The following is a 17,645-nucleotide window of genomic DNA, read 5'->3' as shown; positions in this document are numbered from 1 at the left end:
AATTAGCTCTTTTCAGCATTTCCTTCGTGAATCAGCCTCCCTGCCCCTGAATGTTTGTTTCCCTTTCTCTAAAGGTCCCTTCAACTTGTCAGTCAGTATTGTCCTGCTAACAGGGTGCCCCAAATTCGTACGTTGTGACACCTGAGACATGGAGAGGGATGCCTTTCGGTTACAAATCCAGGGTGTTTTTGAAGCCATGGTGCACTGCAAGATGACACTTGCCATTCTGTCACCCTTTGCACCTTCATTGCTTCCCAGGTTGCTCTGTTCCATGCTTTAGATGATTTCCCCCAGATGTACGAGTGGCGCCTTCTCCTCTTTTCTGTTAAATCACTTTCTGTTTCTGTCTTGCGACTGGGGTTACAATTGCTCCCCAGTTGCACCGCTGGTAAACTTATTAACTGGTGTCCAGGTAGGTGTGCAGATCATAATAAAGGGGATCAATGAAATGGATTCCAATACTGGTGCCAGCTGTACTTCATTACAGACTTCTCCATCTTGATAGGGTCCTGTTAATTGTGTGCTTGACTAAATGCGATCTCTTTCAGTTCTCAATACATCTCTTTTAAGATTTGGACACTTTGGTTGTTCAACTAAATCCAGCTATTGATCACTAACTGTGAAGTGCTCTCAAGCATGTCGGTCTCATGGGATGGCCAGGTAATTGAAAGCCATGGTTGCTGGCAATACATGCGCTTGGTGGTGGCATTAACCATTTATTTGACAAAAATGTCTGATTTAGAGGCATTTGTAACTCTGGCTGTTGCCTTCCTCCTTCCTGGTAAAAGTCTACTGCAGGCCCTGATCTTCCCCTACTCCATGTCTCGCCCTCTGCCCTCCTGCAGCGCAAGCTCTGCCTGCCACCTGCCTGACCTGCCACCACATTTCCAGTTCTGGTTTAATGGTTTCTCTTTTGTAGAGAGGAAGGAAATGGAGCAGAAAACTCAAACTTGGTCCTTCAAGGTGGAATTTCCACGTTGGCGGTTGGCATCCTGTTTTCCTGTGCCATGACTGTGGGGAAGTGCCCACCAGCTGGGACCACCTAGCTCCCCTCTGAAATATTTGTGTAGCTGCAGGAGGAGACCCATTGTGCTCAGGAAGCTGTTTTCAGAGAAGGGCAAGTTCCCCAGTTAGCTAAATCCCTGCCCCGCCCACTTGGTTGAGTTAGCTGCAGTACTTCCTCTGTTTGGCAAGAAGGTAATCAGACCTGGGCTCTCTTCCTCTTTCTTCTCTCCGCGGGGTTGCTTGTTCCCGGTGCTGTCAGACTAACTTGGTGAGGCTGGGGGTAGGGGGAGATTTAGGGCCTGCAGTAGAGGTTTCCCAGAAAGGATAAAGTCAGTAGTAAAAGTTATATAGAGCTTTAAATCATACTTTGTTTTTCTTCAAATAAAGCCATCACCTGCCAGACGCACTGCTAACAACTCCAGCTGTAAATCACTGGCCATGAGGAACAAGTAGGCAGATGAAGTAGAAGCCCGGGGCATCACAGGCAGATATACGCTAAATAAGAATTGGGTTAGACAAGAATGTTAATAAGCAAAATAGCTAGTCTGAATGCTTGGCAAAGCAGCAAACACAGAACAGCTTAGTCCCGAAATCACTGTCATCAGAGTGGTACTTCTGTGCTGCTTTAAAAGAGACCTGGATCTAGGCTAGAAAAAGCCAACTTCTGGCTGTTCATTCTTCCCGGATGGGGATGGAGATCTTGAGCCTGCTGATACGCCGTGGTGGATTCTCTATATTCCATTAAAGCACACTGTTCTGGGACTGCTTTCTGTAGCTTTGCGTAGCCTCATCCCCGCGGTGCCGGTTGTCTTGTGGCACTGCTTGACAGCGCTTCTCTCCTCTCCTCTATCCTTCATTTGTAGGTAGGCAAATTCCTCGCTGGTTCTGTCTGTCCTGCGGTCAGAATTAATTTTCTTTCCGAGGTGTCTCCGAGTCTCTTCGGACAGTAGCTACCAAACCACTTTTCTTAATGGATTGTATCGATGCCATTAGAACTCAAAGAGGCTGTAAAAAGTAGTAATGTGCTTGCCTAGACAGCAAAGAGCTCCACTAAACAAGCCTGCAACTTAAACGTGAACAGTATTGTTCACTTTGGCACTGCCCTGCGTCTTCCAAACGGAAGGGTTAGGGTCAGTTAGAAGTGCTGTGGCAGGGGTAGGGTGTATCCTGCTAACTTTGTACAAGGCCTGGTGCATCCTTGCATACTTTGTATGCGCTCAGGATGGAATTTGTAACTCCTTAGGGGAAGGCAGAGTGTTGAGGTGTATATGTTCTGCACTGGAGGATGGACCAAAACCACCTTTTAAAGGCCTTTAGCCAATCTGCCAATTCTGACTTTTGCAAACCCAAGAGATCAAAAATGCAACCAAAGCCCCAGACTTGCCATCACTCTGCGCACCACAGTAACCTCCCCGGCGGCCCCAGACGCCAAGTACCCACTGCCCAGCTGCCAAGGTTTGTGCAGAGCCATGTCCTACTCCTGCCTCCTCTCGGGCTGGATGGCACGCTGACCAGAAGCAGAATTCCATGGCTATCTGCAGATCAAAAACTTGGCTGGAAGCTGCACTGGCTTCTGCCTTCAAGCCTGATGGAAGCCTCCTGGTCCTGTGGAGCCACAGGCTGGTGGTTGGGGGTTCCAGGCCCATCTTCTTCTCCAGGACTTTGGCCAGCTCTTTTTTCCAACAGGCCCTGCTTAACTGGCTCTTCACAGTCACATTCCAGCTGCAGGGATCTCCCAGGTTGAGTGCTAATGCCCCACTCCGCCTGCAGGAGCTGGGAGCGAGATCTCCACAGGACCTGCTGGACCGGGGTTAATCCCAGATCAAGCAGTGGAAAACATCTGCTTGAAACCTACATTCTGAACCAGTGGAGGCTAATGTTCCCTAATGTTCTAACGCTTCCATCCGCGTGTGGAATACATTTTGTTCTGCGCACTGAAGCATGTGCAGATGTGCACCACCAGTAGATATGCCAGCTGCTGGCTGGGGGCGCTCTGCTAATCAGCTGGGTGGCATTTGAATCTCTCTGGGTGGCCGCCCAAGCACTCAGCTTAGAGGGAACGCCGGTGGGGGCCATTCCCTCTCAGGATGAGACTTGTTGATCCGCCCCCATCCCCTCCCCTGTAGGTATTGGAAAGAAATCATATAGGCTGAAGCAGAAGGAAAGGGAGACAGCTGCTCACTCACTCCAGCCAGAATCCATGGGGAGCAGCTGGCACTATATTCCCCCTGGTCCCAACATTCTCTGTGGAAGTTGTGCTGTGGGGACAGAGGTGACCTGGCCTGTGGGGGCAAGAAACGCAAAGTTGAGTCTCTCCCTAGAGATTTCTGGTCCTTTGTTGTTGTTTATTATCACTGTAGTTTGTTGGCATTACCATAGCACCTCGGAGTCCGAGGCAGGCACCAGTCACCGTGCTAGATGAGAGAGACGGTCTCTGCCCCAAAGTGCTTACAAGATGAACATGAGGAGAAATGCAAAAGCTAGACCGAGAATCCTGCTCTTCTTCCTGCGGTCTGCTTTTGGGAGTCCGAAGGAAAAGGCTGATTAAAATCTGACCCGGAGTATTTGCAGACTGTCTCAGCTTCGTCATGGGGCCTGCGCTTTCCCACCAGTGATCCTCCAATCAAAACGAAAGGGGTGTTGAGTGGGTGCAAGCATTCTAGGAAATTCCTCCCTTCACATACCAAACGAGAACGATATGCTTCCTCCGGTCCAGTCCCAGATGATATCCCTGAGCCTGAATTGGAAACTCCCATGAAACCAAACATCTGGAAAGACTGGCTAACGTAATCTGCAGGCAGATACATTTAGTGGGCGAAAGTACGCAAAGTGGATGCTGTTGTGTCTGGGGGAGAACAGCCTTTCCAATGCCCTGGGCTTTTCTCTCCAGGACCCCACAGAAAGGGGGTAAACGCAACACCTTTGGCAGCACAACTGTGCCAGCAGCGTGTGCTCCCTGTTGTGTTTCTTCGGCATTGCTAGTGGCAGCGTTGTGTGCATTCAGCGCTCGGGATGTCCAGCTAGTTTTTTATTTGACTAACTATCTTCAGTGTGCATAGTGAGGGGAACATCCATTGTGAAACTTTGGGAGAGCCTGCACTAAGGCGCTGCGGGCTGCAGCTGTGAGCCGCGAAGGAAAAGAGTGGGTTGGACTAAGTTCTGACTAAAGTATTTGTGCTGGAAAGTAGCCCAGAGGCAGTAAAGGAGAAGCTTTAATTAGAAACAGCTGCAGGGCTGATGCAGCATATAGGACATTTTTCCACTTCAAATTCTTTCTAGTTTTCAAAAATCATCATTGGAAATAGCCTGAGTGTGAAACTTGCCCTTACAGACCTGATTATATTCTTGCTGAAGTAGGCAAGGAAACCTCACGTGCTTCTAGAAAGTGCCAGGACGAGCGTTGGGCTCCATTACTGTTCCTGTGGCAGACTGAGGCGCACAGTGGCTTTTGTTTGGAAAGGGTATTATTTCCTGTGCTGAGCCTGTCGTTTTGGAGCTGACACAAGCGGCTACAATTTTAAGCTGCTCTCCAGACAAGTGGCTTTTTATGTAAAGAACTTGAAAGAGCAAATCTTTCTGTGCCTCATTACTAGGGAAACCGATCCACGCTTATAGCAGTGGTTGGTGGATTAGAAGCATTCAAATCCAGCTTTACTGCGGTCCTCAAAGCTGCCAGGCATACGCTGAACCATGTTTCTAGTGACCTGGTGGGAGTGTGTGCAGGGTCCTGTCTCATCAAGCTTCTGCAGTAAATCAGCGTTGTCTCTGCCTTCCTTACTGTCACACTTATTTACCCCTCCTCTGTTTGCAATCCTGCGTGGAGATACGCGCTGCGTGGCGCTAGCTCAGTGGTGTGAGGACCACGCTAGCACACTCATTGCTGGCTATGGGATGCTGGCTACTGGTGGGCCAGGACGTAGCCCCGCAGGGAGTGCATTCTCACCCATTCTGGTTTTCAGTTCGCTTTTGTGGTCATTCATAGAATCGTAGAACACTAGGACTGGCAGGGACCTCGCGAGGCATCGAGTCCAGCCCCCTACCCTCGCGGCAGGTCCCAGCACCGTCTATATCACCCCTGACAGGTGTCTGTCCATCCTGCTCTTAAATGTCTCCAGGGATGAAGATTCCACAACCTCTCCAGGCAACTTATTCCAGGGTTTCACCCCCTTACAGGAAGTTTATCCCGATAGCCAACCTAAACCTCCCTTGCTGCAGTTTAAGCCCCTTGCTTCTTGTCCTGTCCTCAGAGGCCAAGATGAACACGTTTTCTCCTTCCTCCTTGTAACACTCTTTTAGATACTTGAAAACCGCTCTCATGTCCCCTCTGTCTTCTCTTTTCTAAACTAAACAAGCCCTATTTTTTGAGTCTTCCCTAACAGCTCATGTTCTCTGGACCTTTCCTCATTCTTGCTGCTCTTCTCTGGACCTTCTCGAGTTTCCCCACATCTTTCTTGAAATGGGCCCAGAACTGTACACAATCCTCCAATTGAGGCCTAATCAATGCAGAGTAGAGCGGAAGAAGGACTCGGGTGTTAAATGTCATCTGTGAAATGTACCTGAACGGTTGGGCACGGGATACCGGAGACTGTCTCGTGAATGAGGAGTGGAGTTCTGAAACAGCCTTCCAAGGTCATCATCAGGGCAAAAAGCCAAACTGATTGCAAAGCGGAGTTTATGGAGGGGCATGGGAGTATAATGAGGTTGCCTACAATGGCATATAGCCCATCTGCAGCTATTATTAGCAAACCGCTCCAACAGCTGGTGGGAGTTATTAGAAAGATTTTTTTCCCCAGGTGTCTGGCTGGTGGGTCTCACCCACGAGGTCTGGGTCTAACCAATCGCCATCTTTGGGGTCGAGAATGCATTTTCCACCTTGTCAGGTTGGCAGAGCGTAGACCCTGTGCAGCATGGGGCACAGGTCACTTGCTGCTTTGAACTAGAGTAAACGGTGGATTCCTTGTAACTTGAAGTCTTTACATCAAGATTTGAGGCCGTCGGTGACTTTGCCCGAGGCTATGGCCCTGTTACAGGAGTGTGTGTATGGGGGGGGGGCAGTCTGTGGCCTGCAGTGACTAGATGATCGTGATAGTCCATTCAGACCTTAACGTCTAGGCGTCTGCAGCAGTTGGGTCAGCTGAGTCTCAAGGGTGCACAGTGTTTTCAGAGATTTCAGAATTAGCTTCCCCAGACTTGTTAACCTTGGGTCACTCTGCACATCTCCGTGTGCTCCCAGCCTGTTTCTGGGGTGGATGGGTAGGAGTAGATGAAAAAGGGCTAGGGGCGCATTCTAGTTTTGGGGCGTGGATGAGAGGGCGTTCATCTTACGACATTGTTGCATATTTACAGGCTATGGAATAGTTACTCTTTGTCCATGTATCCAAAGCTTTTTCACAGCTCAGACAAGAAGACGCCGTTGTGGCAATCAAGTCTGACTTCCTGTATAACACAGGATGACCCTGAGTTAATTTCTGTTTGAACTGGACCAGAACTTTTGAAAAATCTGAATTTTAAAAATGTGGCTAATGTAGAATCCACCGCGACACCCCAGAATTGTTCCAGTGGCTCGTTACTCTCATTTTTAAAACTTGTCCTTATTTCTAGTGTAAATTTGTCTAGCGTCCATGTTCAGCCCCTGGGATCTGTGTGGGACCACCCTAGAAACATTCCTGCTCAAAGACGTCTCCCTGGTTACAGTTGCGTTTTGAGAGCAGGCAGTTTTGAATCCATCCGATGAGTGCATTGTAAACAACTCGGTAAACAGCTGAATTCATTTCTGTTGCCACTAGATATATTGCCTTGGACTTCACTAGAGAACTAACCACTCCTCTTGGAGTCAGAATCGCCCTCCTCTGCCCTGGGCTTGATTGGGAATTACTCATATCCTGGAGTTGTGCGCAAAGCATCAGGAGTTCGTCCCTAAAATATCTGTAGAGCGGCTCATGCTGGATGCGCCTCGCTGTCTCCTAGACAAGACGTGTAGAGTTTGATGCTCATCAGAGTACTTAGCCCAGGGACTGGCAAATACAGGTCCACAGGGCAGATCCAGTCGGCCAGGCTTAGCCCCTGGTGGCCCCCTGCTATGTTTGCCTGCACCTCCGCAGGTACAGGGGCTCGCCGCTCCTGGCCAGTGAGAGCTGCCGTCCCCATGCCGGCGGAGGCCCAGGTAAACACAGTGTCAGTGGCCCACAGGGACTAACCCCGGGGAACCGTTGCTGTTTCGTTGCCCACCCCTGATTGAGAGTGTAGAAAAACCTGCGGCCGGAGAGTCGAATTTTCTTTGCATTTTTTATATTTTTGTCTTACTGATGTCCATTTTGCAGGGTTTGAAGGGATGGGGAGACAGAGTCTGTCTGTCTGCCAGGCAAGTGGCCAAAGAGGAAGGAGGGACAGCAGGAAGTTTTTGCCCTTCCTTAACTATACTAGGAAAGTGATTGAGTATGGAGATGAATTAATGTTATGACGTCAAAGCTGCGTACTGCGGCCAGCCATGAATAGCAGGAGGACTTTCCTGGATCTGGCCTGTGCATTAGGGTCTGCAGTGTAGCAGGACACAGTCTGGGGGTTGGGGTGTCAGTGCTGTCCCAGTAGCACTTGCACTGTGAGGGTGAGTGAACACGCTGCTAACCTGACTGTCATTCTCTTGCAGGTGTCCAGAGGGTTTTCTTGGAGACTACTGTCAGTACCGGAACCCTTGTGAGAGCTATACCTGTCAGAATGGAGGGACCTGCGAGAGCTCCTCGGTGATAGGCAAAGCCAGGTGTAGATGTGCAGTAGGGTTCGCGGGCGAGGACTGCAGATTCTCCGAATCACACATCTGCCTGGTGTCTCGCCCCTGCTTAAATGGAGGGACCTGCCAGCTGCTTCTCCAGGACACATACGAGTGTGTCTGTCCACCAGGCTACACAGGTGGGACTTTGTAATCGTGTCCTTAGCCTCCTCCCCCATTTCAAGTACTTTTAGGAGGGATGTACCGTCCTAAAATGCATTAGTGTTAGAGCATCGTAGACGATTAGGGCTGGAAGAGACCTCGGGGGAGGTTGCTCTAATCTGCTATTGAACTAATAGCTTCAGCTTTTTTGAATAAAGCCCTTCACGCTGTATCTCCTCTAGAGCACGAGAATTTATTTTTTTTAAAAAGCCACATTTTTGGCCCCTCATCCTCCAGGAAACACTTAAATCCCAAATGTATTTATTCTCGTAGGCCTTGTCTAGTGGGACCCCGACCCCAGCCATACTGGAGGAGAGCGTCTGCGCTGGGGGTGACGCAGAACAGCTGCTGCACTTGACAGTTCTGCTCCGTCTTAATGCAGAGTCACTGCCCCGTGCGGGCAAGCCCTAGAACATCTCCCGGGGCAGCTCTGGCCAGCAGCCGCGTCCGTAGGGCAGCTTAATGCTGTGTCAAGCAGAAATCCAGAACCCGCTTTTCGGCGGGAAGGGAGTGGGAGAGCGGCCGTATCTGAGCGGTGCAGCAGCAGGTGGCCAGCTCCGGGCTTGTCTCTCGTAACTCACAGACTCGCTCTGTCTTGCAGTCCCACCCACCCAGATTAGACCTGAGTCCGATGGGGGGTTGCCGTGGGCAGGGTTGGTGTGTCAGGTCCCTTGGCGTGTACAGCAGGGAGTCTCGGCTGCGGGAGGGGAGGGCTGGATGCAAACAGTGTCTGACTGAGGTGCCGTGTTCCCCAGGAAAGGACTGCCAGTGGCTCGATGCCTGTGTGTCGCAGCCGTGTGCCAACGGGAGCACATGCGTGACGTCTGCAAGTGGGTTCTCCTGCACCTGCCCAGCAGGCTACACTGGCCCCAAGTGCGAGAGTGACGTGAATGAATGTGCCACCCCAGGACAATGCCAGCACGGTGGAACCTGCCACAATTTGCCCGGGTCCTACCAGTGCCAGTGCAAGCCAGGCTTCACGGGACCCCGCTGTGAGAGCACGTACGTGCCGTGTTCACCTTCGCCGTGTCTGAACGGAGGGACGTGCCATCAAACCAGTGACTTCACCTACGAGTGCAACTGTCTGCCAGGTGAGGCTTGAGTGCTTTCCCCGGTCTGCTGGCATGCAGTGGGAGATCGGCCAGGTGGGGTTGGCTGATGTACGGCCCCCACAGTACTGGAGCGGTGCAGGCCCAGGCGAAGAAGAGCAAAAGTGTGGGCTAGAAGGGAGATGGAGGCTTAGCTGTGGTGGGCGTGTGAAAGGGGAGCAGTGTCCTAGCGACAGGGAGAGAGAAGGGGTTAGGGATGCCAGGAGAGGAAGGGTGGGTTCCGGGCCCAGGGAAAAGGCTAACTAGATGGGTAAACACATGGCTCAAATTCACCCACTTCTCAGATCTCTTGATTTCCCGGTCTCACGTGAACTTGCTGCCTTGAATTCCCCTCTTTTGTAAAAGGGAGACGTGGGTTATGGCTCGCAGGCTCTGCTGCCTCCTTAGCGGCGCTTGAGTTCCTTGGCCTGGAGCTTTGACCCCCGAGGTGCCAGAGGGTTTGTCATGCCTGGAGTGCTGGAGCGGGGGAAGGAGAACAGCAACTTCAGAGCCAGGGAGACAGCTCCCATGCGTGACGTGACCTTTCCTGCGGGATGCAAGAGGGGCCGGGGGCACCATGCACCTTTCCTTGCAGGCTGTGTGTCGGAGCTCCCCGCACTAGGGCGCCCTGCTCCGCCATATCCGGCATTGCTGGGCCACGGAGCTCAGGGAGAGGGAGGTCTGGCAGTGTGGGCGGGGGACAGCAACTCGTCAGGAGCCCCCTGGCCGTAGGGAGGGCTGGGAGGCCAATGACAGGGGACCTCCCGCAGATCCCCTCCCTCAGGACCAGTCGGGCCCTGAGGATGCCAGAGCAGAGCCATCTGGATCTTAAATGAAGCCAGAGCTCCCACAGCATCGCTCCCATCTGCCGTGACTGGGACTCGTTGCGCAAGCGGCCTTGAGACTCTCTCTTGGTGGGCCTGAGCCAGTCCCGGCGCGGTGGCCGGGCTGCTGCAAAGGGCTTCCCAAGCTTCCCGGTTCAAAACCAGAACCAAGGGAAAGAAGGTTGGTGGGTAGGAGCACTGCCCAGGAGAAGGCTCCTCTGACTGCCCAGTGTCGCTGGCAGGGATACTTGCAGCTTTCCAGCTCGTTCGTGTGTGTTTGTCATCCAGATGTTGCACTAAGCTCAGTCACATCGCAGAAATGAGGGGAAATTCCACAGTTCTAGAGGCAAAGTTCCCCAAAGCTATGCCAGCGCCAGCCTCCTTCTGCGGGCACCATTCCATCCGCGCTGGCGCTTGGGCCGGATGCACTCCCTTTCTCCAGGTTTAGGCAAATGGGTACAGGCCCTGTGTGGGCAGGCCCTGACGCCAAACAGATGGGAAGTTTCTCAGCTCAATCAGCTTTAGAAAATGACACTTACGAGGGAGATGTTTAACTTGCAGCATTTTAAACTCCCTTTGAAATGTGGTGAGAATGAGTTGTACAGCTGTAAATATCTGACAAATAAGGAGTTGACTTGGCAACCGAATGTTAAACAAGTCAATAAAGGAAGTTGGTGGCTGGGAAAGTGATTAGTCATTGTTATCCATCACAATAATTGCCCGTTTACTTAGATAAGAACCCGAGGGAATTCTGAGAGCTTGTCCAGGAAGAATCTGTCAGACCGGAGCAGAGTGTGTGAGAACTGGAATACCTTGTGGAAAGAGGAAACAACGTCACGTGTCCACTAGCTTTTAGTGTCATATCATACAACTGTGGCCCAAACTGCTACATCCTCGCAACGCAGAGCCGGTCCCTGGGGCCCCCACTGACATGAATGGGGGCAGGTCGCCCCCTGGTCATCTCAGGCAGGCATCCCTGTGCTGCTTTACACAGTGAGATCTAACGCAGAAAGCTGAGCGGCTCTAGGACAGCCTGCAGCAAGAGGTGAACTCCACTGTCAATCCCGCCACAGTGCTGCAGACTGTACGCGACCTGCAATAGGCATAACTATCACGCCCCAAAGTTTCAACTGTATTTTAGAAGGACAGGAATAAAGCAAATTGGATTAGGGCATTTGGGAGATCAGAAGTGACCAGAAAACATAACTACTTGCATTTGTGAAACTGTAACTCCAAAATGGTGTGGCCCTTGATGCTTCAAATCCCCCCTTGGTAAGATGCATGAGACTTTTGACTGAGCTTGCTGGTCGAGCTGCTCGCTTCTCTTCTACGCCATTTCCATGTACGTTTGGAGTATATCCTTGCTCAAGGCAGCCCTTGTAGAGACGCGCCCTTTCGGGGTGTTTCAGTGCAGCATACGGCTTGTAAAGCCTGTTTCAAGTGAGCACAAGCGTATAAAGTGCACACAGGACTTCTGCTTCCTGCAGAGCTGTTGCATTGATCTAACTGACACACCACTTCCCTAAAGGCTGTGGCCCAGCGTCGGTGGCATTGGCAGATGGATGAAGGGCAGGAAACAATAATGGGTAAATTGTTCTCTTTCCTCTTCCACTGCCTGGCCTTCGTGGTGTTCTGCCAGTGTCGCTTACTTAGACCTCACAAGCCCTCTGCAAGGCAGGCCAATGCGGAGATCGGCATTTTCCTATGGGGAAACTGAAGCCCAGAAGTCTCTTGCAGCATTGCCTTTGGCAGTCCGAACGAGGGGTGCTACTTGTTGCGGTGGTGCCTAGGGATCAGCCAAGGAGCTCTGTTTTACTAGATGCTGTACAGACAGCAGGAGGACACAGTCTGCTCAGAGGACCTACAGTGCATAGGCCAGGTAAAGGGCAACGTACAAGCATAGTGATCAGTGGGAGTGGAGTTGTGCTTGTGCGAGAAGCACTCCCAGCTGGTCCCTCGGGACACCGGGGAGACTCTGGAGAGACCAGAGCAAGATGACTGGGATGTGTTCTGGTTGCTTGGTCTGGCCCTTTCAGGGCAGGACATGGTTACTGACAAGTCTTTGCTGTGCAACTGGACAAGCAGGTTGAGTCTCTCCCCACGGCCCAGCAACCCTCTTTGCTGGACCCCGAACGTCATTTCAGGCTTGTGTCTCTCTCCCTTGGCCAGGCTTTGCAGGAAACACCTGTGAGCAGAATATCGACGACTGCCCCCGACACAGTTGCCAGAATGGCGGGGTGTGCGTGGACGGCGTCAACACCTACAACTGCCACTGCCTCCCACAGTGGACAGGTAGGTCCTGGGGACGCTGTCGCTGCAGGTCTCAGGGCTCACAGGGCTCCCCCGTTTCAGGCTGGCGCCGGGGGCCTGGCATTAGCCGTGCAGTAGCTGTGAGGGCGAGTGTTGGCGACACTCTTAGTGGACGGGGAGCACATCCAAGCCCTCACTGCCACGGAGGAGAAATTCCCACGTAACCTCTGGTGGTGGTCCCCACAGGGCGTGGGGGGAGGGGACTAGATGAAGAGGCGGCCTGTGGCCCCTTACAGACGAACAGAAGTGTTGGGCACAGGGCTTTGTGCTTCCAACCGCTTCAGCAGAAGGCTGATGCCTCAGCACAGCTCTGGGTGCCGCAGGCGACTCGCTGCTTGTGCAGACACCGCCGAACGCAGCTCCGCCGCAGGGCCAGAGTAGGAATCGCACACTGCTCCTGCCGTGCTTTTCCCTCCGGGCCTCGCAGCCAGGCAGACTCTCCCAAGCATTACGTACGTTAAAACATGCCGTCCTCCCGCGGACTGTGCCGTGAGACTCCTGCACAGGCTGCTCCCTTACAGCTGTGGCACGCATCGCGCAGCTGCGTAACTGCCACGGAGCCCAGGGAAATAACGTACGCCACGGAGGGGACACGCCGCGGGGGCACGCTCTTGTTGAACCGCGAGATGGCGCCGGCCCTCCCCCAGAGCAGAACCAAGTAAGCGCGCCAGCATGATTGCGGCATGGCACAGCCACGCCCTCGCTTCGTTTGCAGCTGAACGTCGTTTTGCACCTGCTTCAGAATCCACAAGCAAAGAAACTAGCCACAAAGCTAGTAGATGCCACCGGGAGCCAGTGCAGAATCTGTCCTGCAAATGGCAAGTGCAGTGGGCAAACGGCGCGTGAATGAGCTGGCCTGGCCTGTGCTGAGACGGGGCGCTAGTGGAGGCCATCGTGGCTCCGCAGCTCAGACGGGCGTCGGGTAGGGAATTTGGCTGCTGAAGACTGAAGGTTCCATAGCATCTTTCCAGCCTTTTTCCTGGTAGAGTTAATCAGCCTCATTGCAGACACGCCATAGAGGAAGCGTGTCGGGAAAGTCACTTCCCCCAGGATTGAACTGGGTCAGGCAGTTAGTTTTGAAGGGAAAACACACCAGCAAACAGGGTGTCTGACCGCTTGGCGTGGGCCTTTCTCTGTGTCCGAGCTCGGGGAAGGGGCGAGGGAAAGAGCGGCTGCTTCTCCCCGCCCCCAGCTCTGCTTGCATGCACGCCGGAGCTGTGGAAAGGACCTGCAGGGCGTGGCGCTGGAGGGAGCAGGTGCCTCCACGGCGCGAAGGAGGCACCGGGTGTGAGAACCCCAGGGAACCTGTGGAGCTGTCTTGGGTACTCCACGCTGTGGAGCCTTAGGTTACTGGGTACCCTTTGGACCCCTCTCGTGACCCCGAGGAGGCCACTCTGCCTTATTGGAGCATCACGCGCCTAGCTACGCATACGGGTCGTTGGCAGGGGCTGCCGAGTAGCCCGTCCACGGGGAGGGGGTGGGGAGGGCCATGAGCCCGCTGGGGCTGTGGTTAAATTCTCAAGGCTTCCAAAGGCAAAGCGGGACTTGCCCTCCTGGGCTGCGTGTGGCAAGGCTCCGGAGCTTTTCACAGGCCTTCAAAGGGCAGAAGCATTTCCCAGGGGGAGCCGCCTCCTGTGCCCACCCTGAGGTCCGCAGGAGGGTCCTGCATGTGCAGCGACAAGGCTCCCCTGCAAGAGCCAGGGGAAAGGGAGACTTGCCACTTCCCTGCCCCCGGGCTCTAGAGCCAGGCTACGCGGCTCCCGGAGCTCCCTCCGTCTGCAGGGAAGGCGAAGGCGGCGGGCGCGTCCGCTCCTGCAGGAGCCTGGCTTTTAGGCGCCGCGAGCGCTCAGGGTTGAAGTGGCTCAGGCTGCTTGCTGGGTAACAAGCAGTTTCACTTTCACCTCCCCTCAGCACTTCCACTGCTGCCGCTCTCGGCTGGCGGCTCAGTTCTCTAGGTGGGCCCGGGGCATATGCCGATGAGTTCTCGGCCTCGCAGGACGGCTGCAGCCATGTGCCCCGCTGGTGGACCGGCAGCACTCCCGCTGCGGGCTGGTCCCGGAGCAGCATGTGTACAGGACTCCCCAGCCTAGCGTGCGCCGGCACAGGCTGAGCATGCTTGCGGTGCACTGTGGCAGGCTGGCCCACAGGCGGGTTACAGCTGTGAGTGGCTTTACCATTGAATGTCCACTCCTTCAGCTGTCTGGATTTCTTTCAGGCTAGCCTTGACTCTGAACTGCTGCGTGTCTAGTGTTCATTCGCAGCCATGTGCGCTAGTTCACTGACACGTCCCTGCCTCCTTAACTTCACTTTCACAAAAGCTTGTGTTTGGGAACATGTCTTTACCTGGCATCTCCCTGACTGTGGGAAACCACACGTCAAGTAACAGGAACCTTTACTCTTTATATCCACGTCATTCTCCCATGCCCAGTTAAATGAGCTCGGTGTTGTGCGTTATGTCCAACATGCACTGGGCACTGCAGACAAAAGACATTGTTGCTGCTTTTAGAGATTTGTCTAAGTGATCTAGCACAATTTTCTCACCGGGCTGTATCTTGCTGTCTTGAATCTTTGCGTGGTCATGTGACATGTTGCCAATATTCTGGGGTCATCTTTTATTTCACGTGGCTGCTGCAGCAGCAAATCCAGTGGAGCTATCGCATACACAGCTAGAGGGGAGGCGACTGTTGCTAGTCCCCTGAGGCATCCTGGGCGTTACGTTCTTCCTCAGATCTCGGTGACAGTGTTGGGTAAGTGCAAGGCACCGTGTTGCCATCAGCCCTGCAGGGTTTCTGTGGTTGGGTGGAGCTGCGGAATCTGATCTTTTCGTGCCTTGCGTGAGCGTTTTGGAGAGGCACGGAGCCTCTCTTGTGCCACCGCTTTGGCAGCTGCTTATGGCTGGTCCGGGCTTTGCTCCGGGCTAGCAAGCAAGCACTGTTTCTTGGAGCATCTTTGAAAAGTGGCAGCTCAGACCGCTGGTCGTCTCTGAGCCTGTCAAGCCAGGCCCGGCTTTGGGTGATCTTGAACCGATGCCGTGCTGCTCCACTTACAGCTTTTTGTTTTGGACCAAAGTGGGGTCACCATTTATGCCTGGGCACACAAGCCCGCTCCTCCGCGTGGCCTCTCAGGTGTTACATGAGCTGCTTGGAGGACCTAAGGGCGAAGCCTTCGCCGTGGCCTTCTCCCGCCCCCCCCGGCAGAGCGGTTCTCACACAGCGTCCAGCTGATCCCACTTTCCAGGCTCTCGGTCTGTCCGTGCCGCGTGGTGCTGCCCCTGCCGAGAGCAGCGCGGTGAACGTCCAGCACCGGCTTGCCAAGGGGCTGTCCGCAGGCTCCACGCTCTGCCCTGGCCTGCTTCACGTGGCAGGCATTTCGGAGAGGCTGTCTGGGGCTTTCAGCCGAGTCTTCCCGCCCTGCAGGAAAGCTGTCGCAGGAGACCTCTCACTTGGCTGGTGAAGGCGCCTGGTTGTCCCTCTCCCCCTGGACTCGGTCCTGCTTCCCTTGTGCAGTGTGGGCAGAGACGCTTGCTGTCAGGAGGGATCCGCTGCTCTCACTTCCCAGCAGCTCAGCTCTGGCCTCCCTGGCGCTGCAGGCAGCCCCCGATGCATCTGTCGTTGGCAGCCCTGCCCGGGCGGCCCGTGGTGACGCTCCCCAAGCCATCGCTAGGTCTCTAGCCCGGCGGCCTGGCCTCCCTCAGAGGCAGACCCAGAGGGAGCCGCAAGCCGCCTGCTGGGCAGATCAGGAGGCTCATGCCCCGCGTGGAAGTATAAACGTCCTGCCCAGCAGCTCGCTTGGAAGAGCTGCCAAAGGAGAGAGACTCCTTCCTGATGCCGGAGGGGGATGCCAGGGAGAACTGCTGCTGCCCCCGGGACCAGCACATCTCCTTGGGGGTAGGGAGCCCGGGGGGAAGGTCGGATAACGATCCCGTTTCTCTCTTCTATCCCCTGCCCACACTGGCACAGCGCCCCCCGCAGCGAGTCCTGGAGCCTGCCATTTGCATCCAGCTCCACCCCCTGTGCCAGGGCAGATTCCCGTTGGAGGGTTTAGGCTCCTGCGCTAGCTGCGATTGCACTGAGATGGTTATGAAATGTCGGCCAGACCCTCCGTTTCACTCGGCACTGCTTGCTCATTGCCAGTAACGAGCCTGGAGTGGGAGGTGGGCTTCTGGGAAGCAGCACTGTGCGGGGGGTCAGACTAGATGATCATAACGGTCCCTTCTGACCTTAAAGTCTGAGAGTCTGAGCACAGCTTGGATGTGTTCAGGGGTCTCTGGTCGAAGGACACCTGCCGGTCCAGCACTCCTGCTTCTTGTCCCCCGTGTGCGAGACCTTCCGGCTTTGGGCGCGCCAACAGTCTCGAGGGGCTTGAGTGGCGCTGAAAGACATTTGCATGAGCCTGTCTGCAGCAGAAAGGGGGCTGGGCTGCCTGATGCTGAGCCTGGGCCGTTAACAGCTAGCACCGTTGCTCTAACTCCTGCTGACCTCATCTTGGGCCGCTGTCTCCTGCCGAGGCCTGGTCCACACTGCTAGGTTTGGCTGGCATAGCCGTGTTGATCCAGGGTGTGACTCCTCATTCTCCTCCCCTCCCCCTCGGATGTCGCTGTGCAGAAACTCTGCATGGGCTGTTACGTTTGCAGAAATGCTTCGTTGGTATAATAGGGGCCCTACAAATTCACAGCCATGCAAAACGCATCCTGGACTGTGGAATGTGAAGCCTGGCCCTGTGTGTGCTGGCCAGATTTCATGGGGAGACCAGACTTTCTCCAGTTGGGGGTCCTGGCCCAGAAGGGGGTTGCAGGAGATCCCAAGGTTATTTTAGGAGGGTTCCGTAGGGCTGCACTGCCTTCGGAGCCGGGCAGCTGGAGAGCAGTGGCTGGAATGTTGGCCAGGTGCCCAGCTCCGAAGGCAGCGCCCTGCTGGCAGCAATGCAGATGTAAGGGTGGCACGACCATGCCCATGTCACCCTTGCTCAGTGCTGCTGCTGTCAGAGTGTGGCAGCTGTGACCAGTGTCCAGGCAGTGCAGAAACAAGGGTTGCAACACCAGGCCAGGTCATCCTCCCTTCTGTGCTGCTGCTGGGGCGCTGCCTTCAGAGCTGGGCTCCCCACCAGCAGCCACCGCTCCCAGCTGTGGGCCGCAGTGCCCCTACAGTAACCTCGTGACCCTCACACCGGACCAGACCCTTACAGGTACAGCACAGCCACACGGCAGATTTCAGTCGCTGAAACCCTAAATGTATCGTTTTTACAATTCTATGACCATGACGTTGACCCAAATGGACCATGAATTTGGGAGGCCCCTAAGTATAATGCCGTCTGTTCGGGGAACTGGTCCGGGGCTGCTTGCTGAGAAGCGATACCAGCGTATCCCTTCAAGCTAAGAGCAGACCCTGGAGGGAGGAGAGTCGTGACTGTAGCTGCTAATGGCGTTGCTGTATTGGCAGGAGAACGCGGCGCACTTCTGTGGCTCTGAGCGGTAACTGTTCTATTTTGTCT

General features: G+C 54.3%; 1 protein-coding gene across 5 annotated transcripts in view; it reads left to right on the top strand.

Annotated features, from left to right (window-relative positions):
- Positions 1 to 17,645, top strand: part of NOTCH2 (notch receptor 2) — an 80,764-nt gene that overhangs the window by 20,651 nt on the left and 42,468 nt on the right. For 4 of the 5 annotated variants that reach the window (XR_012899299.1, XR_012899298.1, XM_075916322.1 and 1 more), the window contains exons 3-5: positions 7,652 to 7,911; positions 8,689 to 9,024; positions 12,015 to 12,137. Coding sequence is in view for 3 of the 5 variants with exons in the window: in XM_075916322.1 (XP_075772437.1) it covers positions 7,652 to 7,911; positions 8,689 to 9,024; positions 12,015 to 12,137 (719 nt within the window). In the remaining 2 variants the exon portion in view is untranslated. Of the gene's footprint in view, positions 1 to 7,651; positions 7,912 to 8,688; positions 9,025 to 12,014; positions 12,138 to 12,676; position 17,645 lie in introns of those variants that run through there. The other variant, XM_075916323.1, reaches the window with a different exon arrangement.

Source organism: Pelodiscus sinensis, unplaced genomic scaffold (genome assembly GCF_049634645.1).
Source record: "Pelodiscus sinensis isolate JC-2024 unplaced genomic scaffold, ASM4963464v1 ctg121, whole genome shotgun sequence".
NCBI lineage: Eukaryota > Metazoa > Chordata > Testudines > Trionychidae > Pelodiscus > Pelodiscus sinensis.
This window is presented reverse-complemented; position numbering and strand designations above follow the sequence as displayed.